General features: G+C 46.0%; 1 protein-coding gene across 9 annotated transcripts in view; it reads right to left on the bottom strand.

Moving 5' to 3' along the window:
• The window catches only part of Akap2 (A-kinase anchoring protein 2), a 553389-nt gene that overhangs the window by 10748 nt on the left and 517348 nt on the right, over positions 1 to 25293 (bottom strand). For 7 of the 9 annotated variants that reach the window (XM_023722921.1, XM_023722923.1, XM_023722924.1 and 4 more), the window contains 2 exons: positions 20315 to 22748; positions 3440 to 3618 (listed from right to left, as the gene is read on the bottom strand). In XM_023722921.1, the coding sequence (XP_023578689.1) occupies positions 3440 to 3618; positions 20315 to 22748 (2613 nt within the window). The remainder of the gene's footprint in view (positions 1 to 3439; positions 3619 to 20314; positions 22749 to 25293) is intronic. The other 2 variants (XM_023722922.1, XM_004638081.2) reach the window with 2 other exon arrangements.

Raw genomic sequence — 25293 nt, 5'->3', positions numbered from 1 at the left:
AATATGAGAATATGGTCCTGGAAGTAGGGAAGACCTTTTGGGAAACACGCCTTATCATTGACCTTTCTTCACCAACTGCAAAATAAGCAGAAGATCCACAGGTAGGTTAATATCATCGACAGAGCGATTCCTGGGTAGATTCTTCAGGACAGCTATAGTTGCATTTTCCAGCCTCTGTCATTTGCTGTATCCCTCAGTAACCACTTGGTCTCCAGTAGAAGAGAAAGACAGCTTAGGATGCGACAAAGGCCACCAAAGGCTGCACAGTTTCTCTCACGTCCTGCCCTGGACAGGATTTCATGAGTCAGGGCCTTTTGGTCTGGCCTGCCCATGATTTTTTCATCAGGTAGGAAAACAGATGAGAATAGGACCTTGCGGGGTGGACAGGACTCCAAAAACCATCAGTGGCCCGAAGCTGACTTGATGGCAAGGATCAGGTTTTCTCGGTTCTTTTGACACAAGTTTCTCAGCAAAACCAGGTATGGTTTTGCTGGCTTCTGGGTGGCACAGCTTCAGGTGGTTCCTTTGCTTTCTGTGTCCCTCATACTCATGAATATCATGGTGGGATGCACCCCATTGTCTACACATCCCAGTTGTCTGTCTCCTTAATGTGTCTTGTTGGAAAGTGTGGCCAATGATTCTTTCCATTCAACTTACAAGACTCATGCTTTGGGCCACTGCGCTCCCTCTTGCAGGCCAGCCCACTCCCTCACAGGAGGGTGCACTTCTTGTCCTACTTCTTCCCCAAAGGCACTCTGCAGAGCCTGTTTCTTTTCCTACCTTTAATGAAAGTTGGCTACCACTGTGCTTTCTTTGGGCAAGGGTTCTGATCCTGGAGGAGAACCCACAGGGTCCCAGGTGTGGCTTCTCGTCTCTGAAAAGGCAGGCAAAGTGCTGCCCGGGGGCTACTGGGAGGAGAGTTGGCAGGTGAGGTGTCAGGGGTGATGGTGTGTGATGCTCTCAGAGAGGGTGGAGGATCCAGAAGGCCACGGTGCCCTGAGACAGTGTGTGTGAACGCAGCAAGGGGGGGTGCTGAATCACTTTACGTTTAGGGCCATTACCTTCAACTGCTAGGAATAGGGACAGGGAAGTCGGTTTTACAATGCTTTTGTATAAGGGATAATTACAGAAAAGTAGTGAAGGCACTGCAGAATAGCTGGGGGGGAGGAAGTTTGTTCATCCCTACAGGTAAACTTTAGTAACATTTTCCAGTGACTGCCGTTGATGCAACAGAAAAGACTCTGCATGTTAAGACTAGAAGACAAGCAAACAGGCGGCTCTGAAATCAAGCCTCGCTGAGGATCACAGAATGGCTGTAGAAGTGACAGTATATTTTTTGAGGTTGAGTCTCTGAAAAAAGGAGGTAGGGGATTTTGTGGATTGACTGAATAGTCTTTGTTCTATTCCTGTTTATCTGATAGTATTGAGGATTGAGCCCAGGGCCTTCACACTGAGATATATCCCCAGTCCTTCTTTCATTTCTTTTTTTGGGGGGACAGTGTTTCTCTCTAAGTCCAGGTTGAAACTGTTAGTTAACCAGATTGAGAATGAACTTGGCGGTCCTCCTGCCTCAGTCTACCAGAGGGCAGGGATTACAAGAATGTGGCACTAAGAGTCTATAACAACAAAGTTGCTTCTACTTACTGGATTGTCAGTTACCAGTTAAAGTTAAACATTTGGCCTCAAATCCAACTGATTAGTTAGTAAGTTTCTCCCTTATCTAAAATGCCTATTTTTTTAGATGAACTACAGAAAGGAAGTTACCTCTTCACAGTTAATTAAATACTGACTCCATACAGCTTCATTAATGCAAAGGGGGCATCCAACCTCGTTGACATTTGTTTAGGGGGCAGCCTGAGCAGCCGTCTAGATGTGCGAGGCTCCGGTCCTCTGCCTGTGGACCCACCAAGAGCTGGCTCTGCCCTCCTGTGTTTCCCCTCATATATGCATTCTGCTGCGAAAGCCACACACAAGAGATACACCGTGTGCTTAGAAAACATTTTGAGCGTCACAACTCAGGGCTGTTCTTTCCCCTCCAAACCAGAATGGGAAGAATCCCCTCAGCTACCTTCCGGCAAAGCTGCTTAGGCCTCAGTGGCAGGGAAGAAGGAGCTTGTTCACAGCACCACACTTCAGAATGGCCACCAGCCACCAAGGTACCTAAAGGTGAGCTCTATACCAAAGAAGGGTGAACTATGGAGCCTCGGTGGGTGGGACACATCTTGTAGCTCAGAAAGCACAGCCAGCACCTCACTGTTAGTGTCCAGGGGAAACGTCTATCACAGCCAAAGAAGGCCAGGCGCTGTTCCACTGTGAAATCCAGACAACTGACCGGAAGCCCTCCAGCTTGCATGGCCGCCACGCCACTGCTCTCCGCAGGTGGGATGAAAGCAGGGGCAGCTGGGAGCTGCCCAGCGAGTTGGCAGGCTGCTCTTCATGGGCTTGCTTTCTTCCTTTCTTCATCGCCACATACTTCACAAGCCAATTTCAGTGTCTGGCCTTGACTCTGGAGCCCCACTGCTTATTTAGCCAGGATATGAAAGGCAGTATGTCAGCAGATTACTACGAAGTGTTCAAGCTCAAGGTGACCAGAGAGCTTACCTAACCGAGTAGGAAATGTTTAGGAGAGAAAGGGATGCTTTTTATAATCATACCAGACACCAGGCCTAAACCAGGCCCTGTCCTGAATAAATGGGGCAGTTTCCCAGTCCCAACTATCTGTTCCCCGAGTATCACAGGGGGAAGGCAGAGTCACTTTGACGCATGTCACAAGATTGAATCCCGCAGCTCTCGGGTGCTAGCATGAAAGCCTGCAGCTGGCCCCAGGCTCCTAAGAACTGCGTGCAACTCCAAAGTCCCTTATCACACAAACCATGGAGTAGAGGATGCCTTCCTGTTCACATGAAGGCCACGTGCGATGTTCTGAGGTTTAGTGGTGGCTCTGTGGTTCTTAACTGTCATTTCAGATGACTCCTTCCTGCCAAACTACACGCTTGGGCTTAGAAACAGCCCAGCACGCACTACGTCTTTTGAGCACTGTGTAACATTCATAAAGATTGCCAGAGTAGATTTTGAAGGGGCAGCATTTCCTTGTTCTCCAGGGACATAAATTCTCTAAAGAACAAGCCTGAGGACACCGCCCCAGTGCCCCTGGCCTTCACCCATACTCTTCCTATCCACCGAACTTATGTGCCAGCCTTGCCCACGAGCTCGAGCTACACCAGGCAGCAGAAGGACCAGCTCGCTGCATGGTCAGCTGTGGCAAGAAGCGTTGCAGAAGAAACCCAAACCCAACTCCAGGCACATTAAATCACACATTCGAAAATTGGTTTTAAACCCACAGTGCTGGCAAGACAACTGCATACACATCCATCCCTGAAGCACTAGCCACACAGACAGTCACCTTCAGAAGAGAGAAAGGAAAGGAGGAAGAACTTACACTACTATCATCCATTCTCTCGCGCCTTTTAGACTTGTGTGTCTCATAGTCTTCCATGAGGGTCTGCATCAGATTCTTGGGCCGCTGGGTTCCGGCAGCCTCTTCGGGGGTTAAGTCAGGCTGCGAGCCGGGGCCTTCAGTTGTGGGGGATGGAGGAGGTTTGACTTTCTCTATTTTCCCTGAAACAACATGAAGAAAACACCCTTTCTAAGCTTTGTCTGCTCACGACTGCTTTTGGGAAGAGGAGAAAACTGGCACAAGCACACACACGGAAAAGTGACTTCTGACATCACAAGTGGTTCCAGGATGATGGATAGACATTGACTATTTTATTAAGGAAACAAAGCCCTTAAAAGAAATGCAGTCATCCAACAAAGACCTCAAAGACACTGGTTCCAAAAAGTCAGTTAGATCGAGTGGGCCTGGCAGGCACAGGCACTTTGCACGCATGCAGCAGACAGACAGCGGCTCCTGCGGTCTTAGAGGCACCTCTTCCGTCACAGATCAGAGGAGGTGGTGCCTTGGAGCCTTACAGACCCACTTCTTACAGACGAGGCAACCTGAGGTGCCACAAAGAGAAGTCTGTGCTGGACTGAAGCCCCCAGCACCAGGGAGGGCACCCAGCCTCCATCTTCGTCCTCTGCCATAAGTGGCCAACTGTCAGCTTGCCTGCCCAGGCTTTCTGCCTGGACAAGGTAGTATTGCAAAGCCTTTGAATAAGAGTGAGGCTTGTTTTCCCCAGGCCACCCAGTCTTTTATTCACCAGTTTCATCGTTTTCCTTACCTGGTGGAGTCCTGAAGGCATCTGAGTTTGAGGTCTCCTCAGACCTTAAGATACCAACAAAGGCGGCAGAAAAGTATATGCCAGATGTGGAAAGGCATGAGTTTAGCTCTTGAGATTCCCTTCAAGAAGTCTTAAGAAAGAGGAAGCCAATGGTTAATTAGACAGCAGTGAGGTGACACTGGGCATTTTTGCCAAGAACATTTACGACCTTCCTTCTTGGGAAAGACCTGGCCTTGGCTTCAGACCTATCAAGGGGGGTGGGTGGTTCCACAGAGACCCAAAAACACCTCTGGGAAGGTGCCCAATACTAAAAATTTTTCTGAGTACACCCTTTGTGAGTGACATAGTTGGAGTTTGCTACAATCAATGCAGAGAACCCATGCAGAATAAATGATCCGCTCAAGCCCAAAAGTGTGGACACTGACAGGTGTGTGTGTGTGTGTGTGTGTGTGTGTGTGTGTGTGTGTGTGTCCCACTTGATGTCTTTCATTTCCAACCTGAAGGAAACTTACATTTCTCATCCTGTACTGCTCATTTGGCCTCTGCCTGACCCAACAGGCATCACTAATGGAGCCCAGAGTCAGTACCTCTGTGTGGACAGTTGTTACCTTTTATTGGGGACAAACTCCTTCTGGTAACAGCTCAAAACTCTGGTTTTTCATTCTTATTCTATTAACTAGCGGCAAATCATCATTTATTGTTTCATTCCATACTTGAGCTGATCAATTATATTCTCAAAGCTTTAACTTTTATAAGGGTTTTGGAATGAGTTGTCATTGTGTTGGAATACATATATCTTTTTTGAGATAAGTTCTCACTGTAGTTCACGTGCCCTTGAACTCATTCTGTAACCAATGATGGCTTCAAACTTGCAGCAGTCCTCTTGCCTCAGCCTCCCAAACCAAAGCTGGTATTACAGCCATGTGCCACCACACTTGGCTAAGCTTAATGTTTAGAACAGAAAGCATCTAATAAGTCTATCTAGTACCTAGTTGGAATCTCAAAGGATAATATGGCTATAGTGTCAAAACGAACACTACTTCTCTATGAATTCTCTGGATCTTTTTTTTTTTTTTTTTTTTTGCAACACTTGTACAAGCAGAACTAGATGCCCAGTTGCCTGGCTGATCACCATCATCATTCGCTTGACCTCTCCAGGCCCAGATCATCTCTCATCAGCAGCTCTTCTTTCTAGATAGCGGGGTTGGCACGCCCTGCCTCTAGCTCCCCTGCCTCACTCTCACAGCCCTGGGCTTCACAGGATTCTGTATACGTGTGTGTGAAAGCCGTCTGGTAGTTACAGATCCTACTCTCTCACACTGTAAAAGCATCTGAAAAGATGTACCATTTCATCCTTCTGGGACTTGCCTTGGTTTGTGAGGCAAGTAAACCTTTTAGGGTAGGGTCTTGTCCATTACGGCCACTGCCGGACTCCAACAGCAACTGTGGCCAGAGGCAGGAATTGATGTGTTTTGGGTAAGCCAGGGAAGCATTACAAAATATACACGTGAAGCCTGTGGATTGGAACAGAATCCCCCACAGGGAACCTGGAGAAAGAGTTCAAATGTGTTCACCAACGCACATGAAATAAAATAAATATCCTACTGCTATAAAGCCACAGATTGCTGGTTTCTCAGTAGTAATGTGACATTCGTTTGTAGCCTTTATATCTTTTAATCCTTACAATAACCCTGTGATTTACTTAGGGTAGATGTCACGACACCTGAAAATGGCTTAGGCCATGTAGGCTCAGATGCTAACTCCACCCTGAGTTATATTTGATAGTAACCAGAGTTAGTCTGGAGCACAAACCCATGTTGATCATGGTTAAGTTGTACTTGGGATATATGACAAGAGAGAGTTCTAAAGAGCATGAAAAGTTACTCTAGAGAGCAGTCAGCCTTTAAATACCAAAGACATTTCTTGCTAGACAGGATCTCCCTCCTGGTCCTGCCTCAGCTTCCAGAGTACTGAGGATGACAACTGTGCACACTGATACCCAGCTCTCTCACCTGAGATCTAGATCCTGCACTAAATACACAAATATAAGGTGGCTTGGAGGATTTGAGAGGAGAGGTTTCAGGTAACCAAGTCCAAGTCCCAGCCTCAGTGGGGACATCACAGGCACTGAGCCTCATCCTGGACTTCTAACCATCAGTCGGGTCGGTAGCGGGAACGCTTGCTTAACCAGGGGCCCTCTGCTGGGCTCTAAATCATGTGCTAGGATATGGTGTGCCAACTTAGGAAGCACACAGAGAGGTGAAAAGCAGGAGCAGGTCTCATCTGATACCATCCCCAGAGGTGTCCTGAGTTCGCCACCATTGGTCCCTTCTGCTAGGAAAAGTGAGAGACCTCTGTGCCCCTCCCCCAGCAGTGGTCACTGCAGAAGCCACCACTGCTTGGGTCTCAGAGATCAGCACAGGAATGTGCTGCCAATGGCCCATGCCAGAGTCTGGGAGGGCAGTTGGATTTGTCTAATGCTGGCTGTCTTCAATGCTCCCTTCCTTGCTTCCTTCCTTCCTGTGGTACCAGGAATCGAACTCAGGACCTTGTGTATGCCAGGCAAGCACTTATTCCACTGAGCTATCTCTCTGGCCCCCTGGCGCTCCTTTCCTTTGCTCTGCTGTCATCTCGCAGCACCTCCCCAGTAATAGCAGCTTCCACCCCCACTTTCCATCAGCAAACCTTGCTCTCATATTCTTTCATTAATGGTGAATGATTCTGCGGCTGACTACTGGAAAGTGGCTCCACTTTCAGCAACTCACATCCTGCCCTTGGGCTCCTTGCCCAGGCTAAGCACTCCGGAAGGACTCAGAGAACAGCAGTCACTGTCTCTGGAAAACTGCACCAGCAGAGCAGGGAGTGTAGCCCCCAGGCCCACCCTGCCAGGGTTTAGGCTGCACCTCATCTATGGTGTAGGGAGAAGCAGCAACATGACCTCTGCAACAGCCACAAGGACACAACAGTACCAACACTTGTGGAGGATGGGAGACATTGAGCTTGTTGCATTCATAAACAGCATTCTGTTTGAACTATTCCATCTAATCTTATACCTAAGGCTTTGAGGTATTTGAGGGAAAGCAGCTTTAACAGGCTGGGTTAATTCCAAAGTAGTGTTTCCAAAATGATGTCCTATTATCCTAGCAATGTGAGGTAGCTCTCCATGTTGCAAACAAAGAAAAGGAAATTATTCAAAAAGTCTGGAGAATGCTGCATTAAACAAAGGGGAAAGGGGGAGAGATCCATATCCAGAATAACTCCAGTTTTAGTGCTACTATGATTACGAATCTCTAACGCAAGAATAGAAATGCAGCATTTTTCCAATTTATTTAACCAAAGAACCTCACTTCATCAAATTCCTAATATTATCTCAAGGCAAACAACGTGGGAAACACTATTCTCTAATATATTCTGGCTAACGAGTTTTCAGTTCTTTTGGCACAAGTTCAGCAAATGATTACATATGAACACAAAGTGTATTTATGTACAAGAAATGTCACCATAGCACTTAAAAAAAACCATCATACCAAGTTATTTGCCTATAGGAAGATGCTTACATTAGTTATCTCTCATTGAGATGATACAAATTATTTAACCATTACAACTTATGTTCCAGACTCTGGAATTTAAAGGACTCATTAAGCCAATAGAAAATATGCAAAATAGATTAAGATAAAAAGCAAATCACAAAAGCAGATGTACTGTGGGAGTTTAAGCAGGTGTGCTCCAGAGCCAGGCGGCACAGGGTCAAGTCCTAGGTCACCACTTACTAGCCTGGAGAACCAGACATGGCATGTGGTAAGACTTTAATCAGTCAGATGAACAGCACGTGATTGGCAGAATAATGGCATCCCAGGGGATGCTCGGCTCCTAGTTGCCCACGCCTGTGACAACGTCGCCTTATGTGGCATGAAGAATTTCATAGGCGATTAATTAAGTTCAGGTACTTGAGGTGAAAAGACCATCCTGTGTCCTCTACTTGAGTCTGATGCAAGCATAGAAAGGAAGGACGAGGGACACTGACACAGAGAGATCTGTGAATGCTCTCCTGCTGGCTACGCTCCGTCTCCAGAGATGGAGGAAGAGAAGGCCGCGGGCCATGGAGTGCGCACAGAATAGAGAATGGAAAGCGGAAGGAAGGAACACCTTGATTTCAGCCTCTCTGAATCTGCTCAGGCAGCCATGCAACCGACCTACCCTACACCCTTGACTGAAGCAACATTTACTTCCAGATCAAATTGCCACCACTGTTTGGTTTCCAGTGAGAGGTCCTTTCCTGGCTGGCAAGCAGCTGCCTTCTCACGGTGTCCTCACGCGGTGGGGAGAGCGAGCAAGCTCTCCGCTGTGTCTTGTTACAAGGACACTAATCCCATCACGAGGGCCCCACCCTCATATGTCACCCAGACCAAATAACCGCCCATAGGCTGCCCTTCCCCATGCTGTCACACTAGAGTTTCAACATGGGAATCTGGAGGGGACACAATCCAGTCCATGGCAGGCACTTTCTGACATCCGATTTCTAAGACTATAAGATAATAATATGTAAATCCAGTACGGCCTCCTACAGATATTTGTCCAGAAGGATAATCTAGGAAGGTAAATTGATGACTGTGGTTGAGTAGAATGAGGGTTGACTTTTATTTCTATTTTCCAAGTTTTTTTTTTCCTGTAGTAGGTACAAATTAATTTCAAAATATGAAACAAGTTCAAATTTTTAATTATAAATTAGCCCATGCTGAGAAAGGGGGAGAAACCTGCTTGCTTTATTAAACTCTGAATGTTGGTGTACTGTCAGGCCCATCCACCATCCCAGGGCACACACAGGGGCCTCAGACATCTAAAAACCCTCTGCACCTCTCACTGCGGGGGTGCCCCAGGAAGCAGCACAGTGCGCAGGCAAGGGCTGGGGATGGTGGCACATTTCATTCCAAAGTAGCTACTGCTTTCTCTCACCATGCACATAAAAGAAAACTTGGAAGCATGAATTTCTTTCCTGCTTATTTATCAGAAATAATTAAACCACTTTCTGGCCCGGAGAAAGCAAGCCATGCCAGTGGCTGAGTTCGGGGATTTCCCTTAGGTTGTGTGGTAGGCTGTGCTGATGGGAAGGGGGAGGTGGAACAGAGAAAAGAATCTGTGATTCCTCCCACCCAAGGAAGCCCAAGAGCAGGCTGCTTGTACTCAGAACAGTGCTGCTGTCATCCCCAGCAGCCCAAACCTTCCTTCTGCAGGGACAGATCTAACTTCTAGAAGGCCAAGAAGTCAATTCCAAAGTTTAGGGTTTTTTTGGTGGATACTGAAAGTCTAGATTGGGCAATTATTATACTCCCTATACATGAATTCTGAGGACTTCACTCAGTGTTCTATTGTTTCTACATTTCTGACAGAAAGAGAAAAAGCCATCGCCTACTCTTATTTAAAATCTGAACCAAACTGAACAAAAACACCCACCAGATGACATGCATTGGCCCAGGCCTCCTTCAATGACCTCCTTTCTTCACACAGCACTGGGGAGAGCTCGTATACAGCTAAAGTGATTCACAAGTCCCCAAGAGTGAGGCGCTCACTTGCATGTTTAATTGCCTGTCCAGTCTGTCAGAGGCAGCCTCCTACTCCTCAGCCCCACAGTGTATTCTCCTATGTCATTCCAGCGTGACCCATACACAAGCTGATCCCTATTCCTTCACCTTTGCTTTGAAGGCTCCAGAATGAAGGAGTGGAAAGTGAATGTTGAGACCATAAACCTTGCTCAAGAATGAGAAAAACCCCTGCCCAGTGAAACAAATCTGAGAAACTACCAACCAGGATAACTTCAAGGGAAGTTCCCATAGGGAGTTTGGCTGCTGTTTTGCTTTTGGAGCCAAGGTCTTTCCAGTTGCCCAGGCTGGGCTCAAACTGGAGGTCCTCCTACATTGGCCTCCTGAATTAGCTAGGATTGTAAGTGAGCTCCATTACTCGGGACAAGTCAGGGTGCTTGCTAAACTGCTGAGATTGGGTCTGTCCCATGGATGCAGCTAGAATACGCTGGAAATGCGAGCAGTAAAGAGCTCCGCTTCTCCAGGGAAAGCTTAGCTCGGTCTTGGTCATGCAAGACTCCCTGTAAAACAGGGAAGGGAGAACTTCCATGGTATAACTTCACGGTCATCCAATGCACATAAGCATGATTGTATCAGTGTGTTTTTCTAAAGCAGCACAGCTGACTATTAAAAACTTACTCTTGAACTCAGGTTTTATAAGAGAAATTTTAATTCTATAGAATTAACTGAAAAACTCTAGGACCAGAAAGTAACTTTGTAATGTGTGTTCTGTTACGTATTTCAGACTCCCAGCTCTGCAGGAGAGGAACTTGTAAGTCATTCTGCTAAGGCTTTCCAGGACTTTCATTAAAACCTGGCAGCAACTGTAATAATAGCACTAACTACCCTTGTTGGAAATGTTTTACATGCTGAACACTGTCTGCAGCACTGTGTGTGTGAGGCTCCTACTATTTTATTCCCATTTTATTGGTACAGAGGTAAGCTAGTCACAGAGTCAGCAAGTGACACAGTCCAGAACTCCAGGAATGAGTCCAGGGAAGCGATGATCACATGTAAGCACCTATTGTCCATGATCAACTTTTCGAAGTGTCTACAGGGTTTTCAGGGTCTCACTACTAGATTGGACTCATAGTGATCCGCCTTTTACAGCCTCCCAAGAGCTGGGATGACAGGCAACAGGCGCTAGCCCCCAAGCCCAGTCTCAACTGCTGTCTCAGCGCGTTCTGAGGGTGGGGCAGGCACGGCAGACGTGGGGAATCGAAACCCTGGCCCCTGTGCCTGCTTGCAGGTGCTTTAATCTGCTGAGCTATTTGGTCAGCCCTAAAGATATGATTTATTTTATTTTATTACTATTATTTTGGTGGTACAAGGGATTGAACTCAGGACCTTAACCTTGCCAGGCAAGAATTCATTCCACTGAGCTATCTCCCCAGCCCCCTTTCCTGTATTTTTAGGGAAGGGTCTACAGGGTGTTCAAGGTCTCATTACGTAGATTGGACTCGTAATGATTCTGCTGTTTACAGCCTCTCAAGTGCTGGGATTACAGGTGTGCGCCACCACAGCCAGTCTCAACTGCCGTTTCAACGTGCCCTGGGGATCAAACTCTGGTCCCTCAGCCTGCTTACAGGCGCTTTAATCCACTGAGCTATGTGACTGCCCCACCCCCCCCCTTTTTTTTTTCATTTATGTGTTTGGTACAGGGTCTCACTATGTAGCTTGTACACATAGTGATCCACTTGTTTTCAGCCTCCACAGTGCTGTATTACGGGCATGTGCCACCACGCCAGGGGGCAGGGCCAGCGGGGCAAGTGGGTCTCGGTCAGCTTTTTTATCTAAAGTATGAATTTGTATTTCAGCAATCGGAAATAAAAGACAGACTGGTTATACCTGTGGTGTCAGGTACATACAAGGGGTTGGAAATCTTCAGTTCATCAAGGCTTTGAGAAATAAAATATCCTTAATAAACTACACAAATGTATTCCTTGGGCTCTTGTGTGCAGTACCTCCTCCTCTCCTCTGTCCTTCTCCACCTCCACTCCTGCTCAAGTCTCCCATCTCCTAAATAGAGGCTTATTCATGGAGATCAAAGACATCTGAAAGGCCACTCTACTTGGGAAGTACACAGCAAGGAGCTGGCTAGCAAGGGAAGCATTCATATCCTGCCCTGGCTCCAGCAGTCATAGGGGACATCCTGCCCCCAAGTCTGGCTTTGATTAGCTCCCTTTCTTACCAGGGATCTTACAAGAACTAAGCCCTTTGATTCACTTCCTCTTTGTTAGCCCAAGAGTAAGTATTTTCTTTGTATGTAACTGGGTGCGATTCTTCTGAGGGCATTCTCCTAACTTAGAGCATGGAGTAGCTACACAGAAGGAAGGACACACATGCCCCCAGCAAGGCATGGGTACCAGCAGGGGCCAACCCAGATCTATCAGTAAAGCCAAGAAAATCAGCAGTGACAACAGAACGTGCTTAGGCAGCACAGAATTAATGGCATGGGGGAAGGAGGTGTGCTTTTTCCAAAGTGCCACTGCCGAAAAGCCATGACCAGAGGCTTATCAAAAAAGAAAGCCCCTGACTCCTCAGGAGTAAGGCTGATAAGGTGACTTAACCATGCCAATAACCCTCTGAAGGTAGTGTCCAAAAGCAACCACGTGGTTTGAAGCCCTGCTTTCATTATATACCCTGACCTTTGCCTAACATGGCTTCAGTGTAGGTTTTGTCTATAAATCCCTTTCCAAATGGTATGTACTTTTTAAAGGCATATATCTGCTGGGTTCAAATAAGAGGCTACAGGGAGGTTCTTGGAAAAGGAAGAGAACAGAAGATAGTCATGATGCTCAGTGACTACCAGTAAATAATTCAGTTGACTCTGACCTCACTCTACCAGACCCATTCGTGTTCAGTTGTTGGAATGAACATTTATCCTTGTTTTTCCTCAAATTGAGAAATTGTTTTCTTGCATGAATTCCCAGTTCTTTCAAAGATTTCAGGGAATTAGCCCATTCCGGGAGTAAATGGATGAGCTTTTTCCTGAGGAAAGAACTTTCAGGAAGAACTCACCAGTGCACTCGCAGTACCATCTGCTTACACCAGGGCAGCACCAGCAGAGCAGCCTACTTACAAGCAAAGCACTAGAGTTCAGCTTGCAGGGCATCAAGGAGCCATCCCGGGTCACTACAGCAGCACTGCATCGTGACTGTGAGCAGCAAACTCACATACCCAGGTCATTGCAAGCAGACAATTCTAGAGCTATGGGGGCTGCAAAAAGGAGACTTGAAAAGAACACAGAGAAAATTTTGTTGCCCTCTAAAATAAGCTTTTAATATTTAGTGCTTTTTTCTTGGTTTGTTACTGTTATACTAATGACATGCTGTGTGGCTTTGATAAATTTACTAAACTTTTCTATATCTGCTTTTATACCTGTAGCAAATGAAGTTCTCTTGATCCTTTGAATCTATTACTGAAAATAGACACTAGAGTCTTGATTGTAAATAGTCCCCAAAGCTCCATATGCAAAAGCCTTCATTATCAGCCCATGGCACTATTGGGAGGTTATGGAAACTAGTGAGAGGTAGTTCAGTCAATGGGAGCAAGTCCTTGAAGAGGATATTGGGAGCTCAGCTCCCTACTGTGCATTGCATTTCATTTCCACTTCTTGGCCACCATGAGGTTGGCAACTTTGCTCCAACAGGCACTCCCTTCCTTGATGCACTGCCTTACCCAAAGAAACAAGGTCAATTGACCCTGGACTGAAACCTCTAAAACCCTGAGCCAAAATAAGCCTTTCCTCTTTTTAAGCTTATTAGCCAATCCACTTTGTTATGGCAACAGGAAGCTAACAAACACAATATGTAGAATTCATTAAAATATTTAAAGTTGATTCATCAAATATAAAAAGTTCATGAAAAGAAAGTGCAGCATTATAACACACTATAACACAAACAAAGAGACAGAGTAAAAATTATGTAAGAAAATAGTTTACAATAAACACAATAAATAATACCTAATATGGGTTTGGTGTTCACTATGCAAATAGTCTATGTCAGAATTTTTACACATTAACACTAAAATGTCAAAAGAAAATTACTTAATGGTCAAAACAACAAACTAGAGTAAGAATAAAATGACTGAATGTAATGAAATCATTAAGCAATATACAAAACCCAACAGATGATCTTTTGTCTATATTCGGCATGACTAAATCCTTACTGTGGAATATGGAAATGTATTTCATTTGGGATTGGATAGTTGGAAAACAATATAGGTGTTTTATGATTGTTTTAGAAAGAAGTGACTATAAGAGATTAAATATACTTAAGTGACTGTTAACAAAAAAAAAAAAAAAAAAAAAGAACACAGAAATCTGAGACTAGGAAAGGCCACAGGAAAAGGCTGGAGCTCGGTCCCTGGAGGATGGTGAGGGGCACTGCAAAGGGACACCTGCGGAGTCCCCAGAGAGCTGGGAATCAGGGATTGAAGCTGGCTCTACTACTTCCTTGCTCAGGACCTTGAGTAACTTAATCTCTTTGGGCTCTTACATTAATTCTTTGAGCAAGAATAACATTACAGGTTCACAGCTTTTTAAGCTTCTTGCACAATCCAAAAAGTGAAAAACTAACTTTTTTCATAACATACTTGATAACAAGACCTGACATGTGGCTGTTAGTAGTCATGTACTCCACCCTCTGTAACTAACTGCTACTAATTTTTACATCAGAAATTTAATTTATTGGCAGGATGCTGGGCCAGAACTTGTCAGTTGTGTCAAATAATCGTACATGATTGCATTGCGCTTCTAAGTAATAGTATAGGCACTTCTAAATAATAGTATGGCTTTTTTAAAATCAGCAAAGAATCTGAATCCAGGACTATAACAAGTATTCAGATCATTTTTATGAGATCTAAGAGGGCTGCTGGGAGGATTAAGTGAGAAAATGAGAAGAAAAATGTGTGTGAAGTAACTAAAATTGAACACTGTTTTAGTCTTTAATAAGTCACTGCTACCATGATTCGACAGGTGTCACCGCAGCACTTCCAGGAAATGCAGTAGTGGACAACAGCCGTCTACCGCTCATGTCACATAAGGCCCCAGGTAGCAGCACACAGCCATAGGAGCCCTGGGAAGCTGTGCGCAGGACCCACCTCACAGCCACACGGAGCCCTCTACCTCCCAGTGTGATGGAACACCTCCATCAGTTACTGACAGGGTCTTCTGCTGGGGACCAATGAAACTCTGCTGCACCTGGCTCTCACTAGGCATGAACTAAGCCACTAAAGTCCACTTCATGAATATCGTGCTGATACTCACTAGTGTTTTTCTAAGGCGTCCTTTGTGATATCTGAAGACAACAAAGAGGAAGAGGAGAGACCTTGTTAGAAAATCTTTATAACAGTGTAACTACCACCTCCTGTGGAATTTGAGCCCAAACTGACAATGGTAGTCAATCCTCCCTAATTTTCATAAGATGTATGACTGTCCCATCTTTCTACTATTAAGAGACATAGGTAGGTACTCCAAGCAGTAGGACATAATATTCATATCTTCTCTTGAAATTATGTGACTTGGGAGACTAATCCAACCTTCTAACATGAAAACAGGATCTTTTTCAACAAGCATGACCTGACTAATTGAGTCTCACTGGCACACTTAGAATGTGGAAGTGAAACCAGGATATCTAAGAATACACACTAAGGTGAAAACTGTCTGTTGGCCACCCCTAACATGAAAAGATATTTGAAAAGGTCTTAAACTGTAACTTCACTGGAAACGTTTGGTTATCCTCCCAGTTCTCTCCCCAGGGGTTTTTACACCAGTGTGTGGGTTTCCCCTTTGAATGAGGCTCCTCAGCCCACCAAGGTGCTACCCCTCCTCCCCACTTCTGAGTACCACCAGCAGGGGGCGCATACGTGAGGAAGTTTCCAAGATAGCACCATGCCTTCAGAAGCACTTGTGTGTAGTAAGAGCTCAGCCCAATTTTATGTAATGGACGCATTAAACAAGAATACTTTGGGGCTATCGATTTATGAATAAAGGCAGAACAGCTTAGAACTATGTAGAGAAAATTAGCTTTAGGAGAGCTCTCAGTGTTTTTCAGCTGTTACAAGGTAAATGTGATTGATGTAGTTTCTTGTTGTCTGGCTCCAAATTATCTTTTCTTTTGTTTAAATGTCTTCATTTCACCTACTGTGGCCTTTTTCAAAGTGCCTCAAGTATACAAAATTCTCGGTTCCTTTTGAGCCTCTCCAGGGCCACATTCCCAGCCCAACTTCTCTTCCAGTTCGAAGTTTAGATGGTAGTTTCCAAGTAAAGAAGACATCCTTTGTCCTGTAAGTAAGGAGGTCTTCTTATTCAGCTCCAGGTCTCCGTCATAAAATCACCATGTTTACTGATATCACTTCACAGGGATTATGTACTTGTTAATGTCTGTACAGCAAATGTCATTCAAATTCTAAGAGGAATGTCTTGCCTCAAGTCAGGTAAGAACCAAGAAGGCAGAATTTTCAAGAACCAAGAAGGCAGATAACAACACCCAGGGAATGGGTTCTATGTCTAGATATCAATGGGAAAAATTATGACATCTCTCCTTTCTTATCACTTCCTGTACTAGTGGATGACATTCACCTTAAGGTTTTAGGATTCCAGCATGATTTCTACCAGAGAAGATGCCAGAAATTATATTTTGCATCATGTAATATTAAGCCATCAATCTGAGTAACACAGCAGGTCAGCTGTGTCACTTCTTTTGGCAGAAAATTTGAAGTAGTGCAGCAGGGACTTAGCAATGTCTCATTCACAGGACCAAAGTTGGAGCCAGCAGGTCTGCCCTGGCCAGGAAGGGTTCAGTCTGACTGTGACAGAGTCATGTGTCAGCTTCCTCTTTCAGCATACACTTGGAGGCTGGCTGGTCAAGCAATATGCCAAAGGTTTCAGGGCACGGACAGGAAGAAAGCTGAATTTTGTACTCAGGTTCTTTCTATACAGGTCATACATCTTGGAATTCATGGCATCTCCTTTAAATGTTATACACGAAGAAACATTTCTCTGGGTGGGGCAAGGGAAAGGAAGACAGCATTAGCAAAGATAGAAGTTCTGAGAGCATTGGTAGTAGGTGGCTGGATGCCAGGAGAAAACACCAGAACCCTGACTCATTTTAAGGCCTCCTTAACCCTAGTGAGTAAGCCAGATGGACAACTGCATGTAGGGAAACTAGGGGAAAGCATCAAAATGTCTTTATACTAGACTATTGAGAAGTTGGGAGCCAGCGAGATATCTCAGGAGACTAAGCACCTGCTTAGGCAAGCATAGTGACCAGAGTTTGATCCCTGGCACCATATGCTGTGATAGCCCCACCTCTGGGCATGCTAAGCTGGTCACTGAGACTAGGCGTGGTGGTGCACACCTGTAATTCCAGTGCTGGGGAGGCTGAAAACAGGAGGATCACTACGAGTCTGAGCTGTATAGTGAGACCCTGTACCAAATACACAGGGAAAAAAAGGTAAAGTCAAGGGTAATATGGAGAGGGATTCTATTAAGAAATATAGTGGAGAAAACCAAAACTGTCCTCTGCTATGACCTGAAAACAGGTGTTCCTTCTCAACCCCCTCAAGTCACATGCTGAAAGCTAATGACCGGTGATGATGGTAGGCAGTGGGGACCTTTGGGAGGTGATGTGACCACAAGGACTGAGCCCTCCTGGATGGAAGGAGCACTCTCATAAAGGAGGCCAGACAGACCAAGCTGCCTCTTCCCTTCTACCATGTGAGGCCACCAGGAGAAGGCGCCATCTATGAACCAGAACATAGGTCCTCACTAGACATCAAGTCTGTTAGTACTTTGAGATTTCCTGTCTCCTTTGGAGGTTTGATGATAAAGTTCAAGGGCTAGGTAGACAGAACCAACTACAAGTGGCAGGCATAAGGAGACCATGGCACCTGCCTTCCGTGTGAGCAGAGGAACCCATAGGCCCTTTCTATCAGTAACCCTGCAGGCTCCGGTACAGGCTGTCCAGCAGCATTTACGTGTAGTTGGTTCTTCAGCTGAAGCTGTGATCAAGTGGTACAAAGACTTTTTTCCAGGATAAGACACTCAGCTGCCATCTCTGTGCCATCGGCTCACAATGAAAACATTCCCAGTAAACCTGACAATGAAAAATTTCTAGAAGAGGCCAACTTGTCACTGTTAAGCATGGACAAAAGCCTTTCTTGAAAGTTTTCCTTGCACTCAGCTGTTTCTATGGCCTAGGACTGGATCACAAACATCCTTGCACATTTCATTTTCCTCCCCGCTTCCCTCTCCTTCCTGCACAAGTCATTCCCAGAGTCACTCTGTGGGGCTGGATATGATGGTTCTGACAGTGGATGTGAGAGGAGCCAAAGCAGGGTGGGCAGGGGTAGCAGTGACCCAGCACAGGGTACTGGTGGCAAAGTAGGTGAGGAGGGCATTGGTAAAGGGGATGGCAGTGGCCACCTAGAAAGAGATGCTGGGTCCCATGCTGATAAGGCAGACAGAAGATTAGTTACACGGTGGGGATGGGAGGTTGACAAAATAATTACTATATTGAGTGTAATAGGAAGCAAGTATTCTGTTACAAAGAGCTGATTAAAAACGTGGAAAAGGAGACATTAGATTAGATTAGATTAGATTGGAATCTTAGATTAGAACTCAAAGATTTTAGGATGACTGGGGGGGGGGAGCAGATAGACATATAGACACATAGACAGTCAGCCAGCCAGACAGAGAATCTACAATTCAGTCCCATTGAACTGAAAGTGCCTGGGAGCACTGATAATCCAGCAGTAATGAGCGCATCTAGCACCCAGAGAATTATTTCTAAACACTGCTCTTTACTGAAAGAAACAAATATTCTTTGGAGACACAAGTGACTTCAGGGTTTGAAAAGTGTAACTGGAACATCCTGTGATACCAGAAAGTAAGGAAGCACTTAAAGAACAATTTTGACATCAACAGGACACAGAAGTCAGCCTGAAAGGACTTCCATGAGCCATATCTGAACAAAGTAAAGATAAAAATAGTAAAAGTCATAGATGACTGAACATTGAATCTAGTCAGACTCCATGAGACCATACTGACATGAGTAATAGATTTAATGTTTTGTAAATGTGAATGTTTTTGAGTAGTATAAAGATCACATAGCCCCAAAGTATTATCCACCCAAATATTTATAATTTATAAAAGGGAAAAATAGCTTTTTCATGGGACTCTCTCAATCAAGTGATCAAAAATAACACTACATAATCAGACCTAACACCTAGCCCCACTTGGGGACATGCATCATGTCTACCAGCGTGGATACAGTCAGGATCAGTACCAGTTTTGTGGCACTCCTGCCAAAGATAGGTAACTTGAAGGTCATCAGGTGCCAAGCACTAGACAGACCCCAACTGAGGTCGCTCTACAGAACTGAGGATGATGGGCCTTGTGTTACTAAATTACTCTCAAATGGTTCAGAAGAAAAGCAGACGTGTATTTCACTTGGGAACTTTTCTGTAGGCTTGAGATTGTTTCACAATTTAAATCATGGAGCCAGGGAGATGGCTCAGTAGAATAAGTGCTTGCCTGGTAAGCACAAGGGCCTGCATTCAATCCCCAGTTCCACCAAAAAAAAAAAAAAAAAAAAGTTCTCTCTCAAAATGTAAACCCTAATAATGAAGAGTGACCTGTGTGATTACAGATTTTATGGAAGCCAAGTGTCAAGATGAAATTCAGATCTAAATGGATCAAGTTAAAAGCCAACAATTATGCTTTCAGGTAATACTTCTTAAAGTATCTCTGGTTAAGAACCACTGCTGACTCCAAAGTACAGTACGCTTTGCTCAAAGTTGGAGATACAGTCTAAAGAATATATGGTTAGAAAATTTCACCACACTACAAACACCAGGAAGTGTATTTACACGAACTGAGATGGCTAGGCTGCCACTAGGTGACATAATCTTATGAGATCACCATTGCATATACATTATGTCTCAACTGAAATGCCATTATGAGCTCAGTGACTAGATGTGGTTTGTGGTGACTTAAAACAGTAAACTCAAGTCACCCAGAAGATGCACTGAAGAAACATCTGCAGACCGATCAGCAACACTGAGTCACAGCTACCATCCCTGGAAGGGACCCAGTATCCCGAGCAGGTTAGTGGAACACAGCTCCCAAATCACATGGGTGTTTGTAATTTCAGATACTGAGGGTCGAGCGAATGACTCCAGCATGGCACACACGCGTGCCCACTCCCACAGGCTGCTGTTACACAAAGCTGCTCCCTCAGCCAAGAGGCAGCTTTCCACACAAAAAAGAACTTTGTCTGTGTCGTGACCCAAGACCTACACCAAGATAGAATGACAGCAAGGAACTACCGAATCCTCCAGAAAGTTTCAAGTGCCATTTCAGCTCACACACTTCCAGGGACACTGCTACTCTTGTTGTTGAAAGCCTCACGCCAGTGTCCCTGGCCATTTGAACAGTGGAACACCACACAGAGACTCATAAGCAGGAATCAGGTCTTCACTTCCTGTGTATGAGATGAAGTCCCTACTTACCTGGGGCGGTTTTGTAGCAGGAGGTTCTGGAGGGCAGTGACGGGGCAGTCTTGGTCCTGGGGCTTGGGGCGCTCTGCAGCACTTGTCTCTGCCGCTTCAGCTCCTCTTCCCGCTCCTGGGCAGCTCGAATTTCTTCCTCGATCATGGACAAAGTCCGCTGCTTCCTTGACCTCAGCTTGAAGGGCCCAACCATCACGTCAGATTCTTGAGTGGCCAGGAGGGACGCCGTGCTTCTCAGCTCAGCCGCCTCTGAGTACTTGCTGAAATAGCCCCCTTCGGGCCTGGTCTCCTCCATGTCGATGGGGCCACTGGGCGGCACAGCTGGCGGCAGCTGGGAGGGGCCCCTTTCCGTGAGCACCCTGTCCTGTGCAGGTAGATTCTTTGGTAATACATCCCTCTTCTCTTGCATAGGAGAGGACACCTGAGGAGGCTCAAAGGTGCTCTGAGGCTTCTCCGAGCTGGGGGCCTTGGCTTCCGTTTCCTCCAGAGTCGTTTCTGGTCCCTGCCGTTCCACTCCATCTTTGCTGGTTTCGGGCACAGCCTTGTCTGCCTGCTCGGCTATGGCTTGCTGAATGGCATTCTGCACCAGAAGACCTGCCTGATATTCCAGGGAGTCATCCGCAGATGGAGAATCTCCCAGGGTAGAAGAGGGGGAATAGAAGCCATGATCGCTAAATGACTTAGAGACCACTTCCCGGCCCTCAGAGGGGTTATCTGTCTGTGGGGTCGGAGGCAGAGAGAAATCAGCCAGCGAGTTTTCCTGGAGGGCATTGGTTGTCTCATTGGAGGCACCGCTGTCACTGATGTTGTCCATGCTGAAGTCATTGGACAGGGTCTCCAGGACGGTGGTGTCCTGGGACCTAACTGACAACTCATCCAAACCTGAGTCAAGCTCTTCTTGGGTCAAAGAAACATTGACCGACCTTGAAAACTGATCCAAAATTCCATGGTCGTCGTCCTTGACCACAGTGAGGACAGCGCGGGCGCTCGTAAAATCTCCATCCTCTGCCCACAGTTTCGATAAGGGCCCACGTTTGGAGGGCTCACTGTAGGGCCCTTCCTTTCCCTGAGGGGTGGCGGTGGCCGGGCCTCCTCCACCTGGCTGGGTCTCCAGCACTCCGGGCGCTTTCTGCCCCTTGGCTGCCGATACACCGCTCTCTTCCGGAGATCCCACCATACAGGCTGGCCTCGGGATGGTTGTTGGCTTCTCTGAGTTGATGGACCCCAGAGGTCTGTAGAAAGGCTTGATAGAGAATAGCCGAGGTGTACTCTGTCCCTTGGCCACCGCTTGCCTGGAATTCTCCATCAGCTGGAACTGTTTGCGTGCCGCTAAGAAGTCGATCTGCTCCGTGACGATGTCCTCCTTTGCCTTTTCAGTCCCATCGGGACAATCATGAGAGGAAGGTGGTGGTGTGCAGAGTTGTGCTGGGGGCAGTGCCTGCTGCTGCTGCTGCTGCTGCTGCTGCTGCTGCTGCTGCTGCTGCTGCAACAACAGCTGCTCCTGCTGTGCCCTTCTCTCCTTGCGCTCCTTGTACTTTTTGTGTGACTCCAGATGCTCTTCATCCAGCTGCTCCTCGATGGTTTTCTCCTGGGGTGGGTTCCACCACTTCGCTGCAATGCCGGGATTCTTCTTCATGGCCTGACTCCTGATGAGCTCCCGTCTCTCTTTCTCCAGCTCCAGCATCTCTTCTGAAGGCCTCACTTTCCGGATACAGTATTGCTCCTTCTCACGCACATCCTCCTCGAAGAGCTTGGAGGGCTTCTTGTCCTCGTGGAAGGCACGCAGCTCAAACTTGGCCTCCTTCTTCAGTGTGGTGAGTGTGAACTCCCCATCTCGGGAAGAGCAGCGAGAGCTGGTGGAGGAGCTGGGGCTCACAGGTGCTTGCAGGCTGTCCCCTAGTGTGTCTTGGAGCTGGTCAGGAGAGTGGCCGTTCGCCCTTTCCTCCTCTGCCATGGTGTCAGAGGGGCAGCAACTGAGCTCAATGTGAGGAGGAGCCTGCCTTCCTGATCTCTTGGCAGGATCAGGCTGGGCGGCTAGGTGAGCAGGTGGACTTATGCTGCTCACAAGGATCGTTGCACCAGGCTCAGGGGAGGATGTTCCGTTGTAAGTTCCATCCACGGCAGAATCACAGCAGTTGGCTTCCAATACCTCATCTAGATATCGGATCTCTCTGGCCACATCATTATCCAGGGATTCATGGTGATGTGTGAGGAGGCCATTGTGTGTGGGTGAATAGAAAGGGGAAGGGTGGTCCATGGAATGGGGAGTGGAGGTGATTCCGGGAACACTTTTACTACATTCTGTCATGGACACCTCAATTTCCATGTTTTTGTGATCCAGGGTAAAAGAGCCGGTAGCAGCGTCTACGAGGTGACTACCGTTGTCTCGCTCACTTTTTAGTTGGACATCATCCTCGGAAAGCTGGGGAGGCTTCTGCAACAGAGAGAAAAAAACAGAGTGAGACACAGCATCTCTTATGACTCTGCATGCTGAGAAATTCACTCAAAGCTAACAAGATGGAAAACGTCCTATTCATTTGAACAGAATCTGCCTTCTAAAAACTCATTAAATAATCATTTTGTTGTAACAAAGGCTTAACTCTCTCAACTGTAGAATCACTTTGTTTATTGTGTGTTCAGTGGGTGCTAGCTCCATTTTAAAATCTTTTGTACCTATGGAGAGGGGATTATATAGTTAATGTATTGAAGTTTTCCAAAGTACTTCATTTCAAACTACCACAGACTTTGTAATAGTAGTATGTATGTGTCTGCCACTATGAAAAGAAGGTCCTTTTGTAGGAACAAACCTTAAAAACATGACTTTCTGCCAGATGCAGTGCAATTATGCTGGAAACAGGAAACTTTTTGGGAAATCTTTCCATAATAAAATAGTGGACAGCACTAGATCCCTTCAGCAACCCCTCACAGGCCATAGTGCCTCATTGCCGTGTCTATAATTAACCATGCACATTATAAACACCATAACCGAAGCCACTGGTGACCCTGTTCTGCTCTCTGAGACAGTATCAGAATAATAATTCTCCTTGGGGCTGGAGAGATGGCTCAGTGGTCTAAAGCACCTACTTAGAATAAGCTTGGCAAAGCATCAGGGACCGCGGTTCAATCCCCCAGCACCACATGCCAGCCAGTCCCGCCCCCTGGTGGGCTGAGCTGGCCACACACACACACCACTCTCTCTCTCTCTCTCTCTCTCTCTCTCTTTCTCTCTCTCTCTCTCTCAAATAAATAAAATAAAATTAAAAAAAAGAATAATAATCCTCTTTGATTGACTGCTGCTTTGAAAAGCTAGTGGCCATTGGCACCTGCCCTCTAGTTTCTAAAATGTTTTATATGTGTTATCTCCAATTTGTGGTTAAATAAAAAAATTATGTTGTCTCAATGTGGTTAAATCCACCATAAGTTCCACCAGTTATCTAAGCCACTGTAATCCTGTAACTTGGCACTAATAAGACATATTTTCAAACTAAGAAGACATATTTTCAAACTGTAGGATGATTTCTTTTCATATCAAAAGACTCTGGTTCACCTCAAAGAATTCCAGCATTAAGTCATGAGCTTAATTTGAGTTCTCCTCAGAGGTTTCCCAAATACAGTGGTCAGATCCAGTTACCTGTTTCAAGTTCATAGTGTGCTTTGTTTCAATGACATGTAAATTAATATATATAAATGCAAAATGGCCACAGGGCATCATTTTCATTTGTTCAATTTTCAACAATCTTAAAGGCTTAGATCGGAATAACACCATCATATGACCATCTGATGATTCTCAGGGGTTCATTTCCAAACTTGTCCAAGGAAAATGGAAAACTAAAGTTCTGTCCATGAGATCTAGAAGCACAACCACTAGTCCTGTGCTCTCCACTACTGTCCGGAGTGCTGAAAAACACAGCTATCCATGCACAGGGGATCTCTTCACTTTCCACATTCCACTTCAGATCTACAGTAGATGAAATAACATGTATTTTCCCTCTAGGCATGGGCAACAATAATGAAATTCCTTTTTTGTCAACACTTCTGGCCTCATGTGCTTTTTTTTTTTTTTTTTTCGGAACCAGGGATTGAACTCAGGATTGAACTCAGGCCCTTGTGCTTGTCAGGGAAGTGCTTATTCCACTGAGCCATCGCCCCAGCCCCTCTTGTGCTCTTCTAAAGTACATTTGGTCTTTCTCACAACCTGGTACTTAATGCAGTTGATGATATTAATGTTATGGTGTGTGTCTAGTTGTCCCCCCAAGGCCTCATGCTGGCGGGGCATGTGGTGCCGGGGATTGAACCGCAGTCCCTATGCACTTGCCTAAGCAGGCGCTTTAGATCACTGAGCTAGCTCACCAGCCCCATAATTTTTTTTTAACTAGTAACAAGTGTCACTGCAATGGCAAATAGAAACACTGAAATGACACCCAGGATCTGGAGGCAGATTTATCTACACAATGGGCACTGATCAGGATCATTCTTCAAATGTCAGGCCTTGATTTCTGGTGCTCTGGGCTTATGTAGGATAAGCAAGAAGGAAGTACAGAAGCAGAGTACTTGGCTGTGTGTCACTGGTTCTTACAGTGTGTGTTCCAGCGACCCGCTGGGCATTCACAGTGACCAGCTGTGGGAGGCCATTAACTGGTATCCATTTTATAATAGTGTCAGCCGTCTTCTTAAGTTTCTACTCCCCTGCTGAGTTAAGTTTACGGTCCTTCCCACCCCGCCTATTTCCCATAAGTCTCCTGCTATGCCCCGGAGGTGGGATTTCCTGTCATAGTCCGGTTGCCTAGTTACTCGCGCCTTTTACCCGCCCACGTCATTTCCCTATGCCTCCACTATATATACCCAGCACCTCCCCTAAATAAACGAGACTTGATCAGAATCCTGTCTTGTCTTTATTCTTCGCGTCTCCTGTCCTTTGCCCCCTCTTCAATTCCCTGCTCCTCCCCCAGGTGACCTTCGTTGACTGACCCACTGGTTCA

Source organism: Octodon degus, unplaced genomic scaffold (assembly GCF_000260255.1).
Source record: "Octodon degus isolate 3935 unplaced genomic scaffold, OctDeg1.0 scaffold00094, whole genome shotgun sequence".
Classification (NCBI taxonomy): domain Eukaryota; kingdom Metazoa; phylum Chordata; class Mammalia; order Rodentia; family Octodontidae; genus Octodon; species Octodon degus.
The sequence above is the reverse complement of the archived record's forward strand: the minus strand, read 5'-3'. Positions and strand labels throughout refer to the sequence as shown.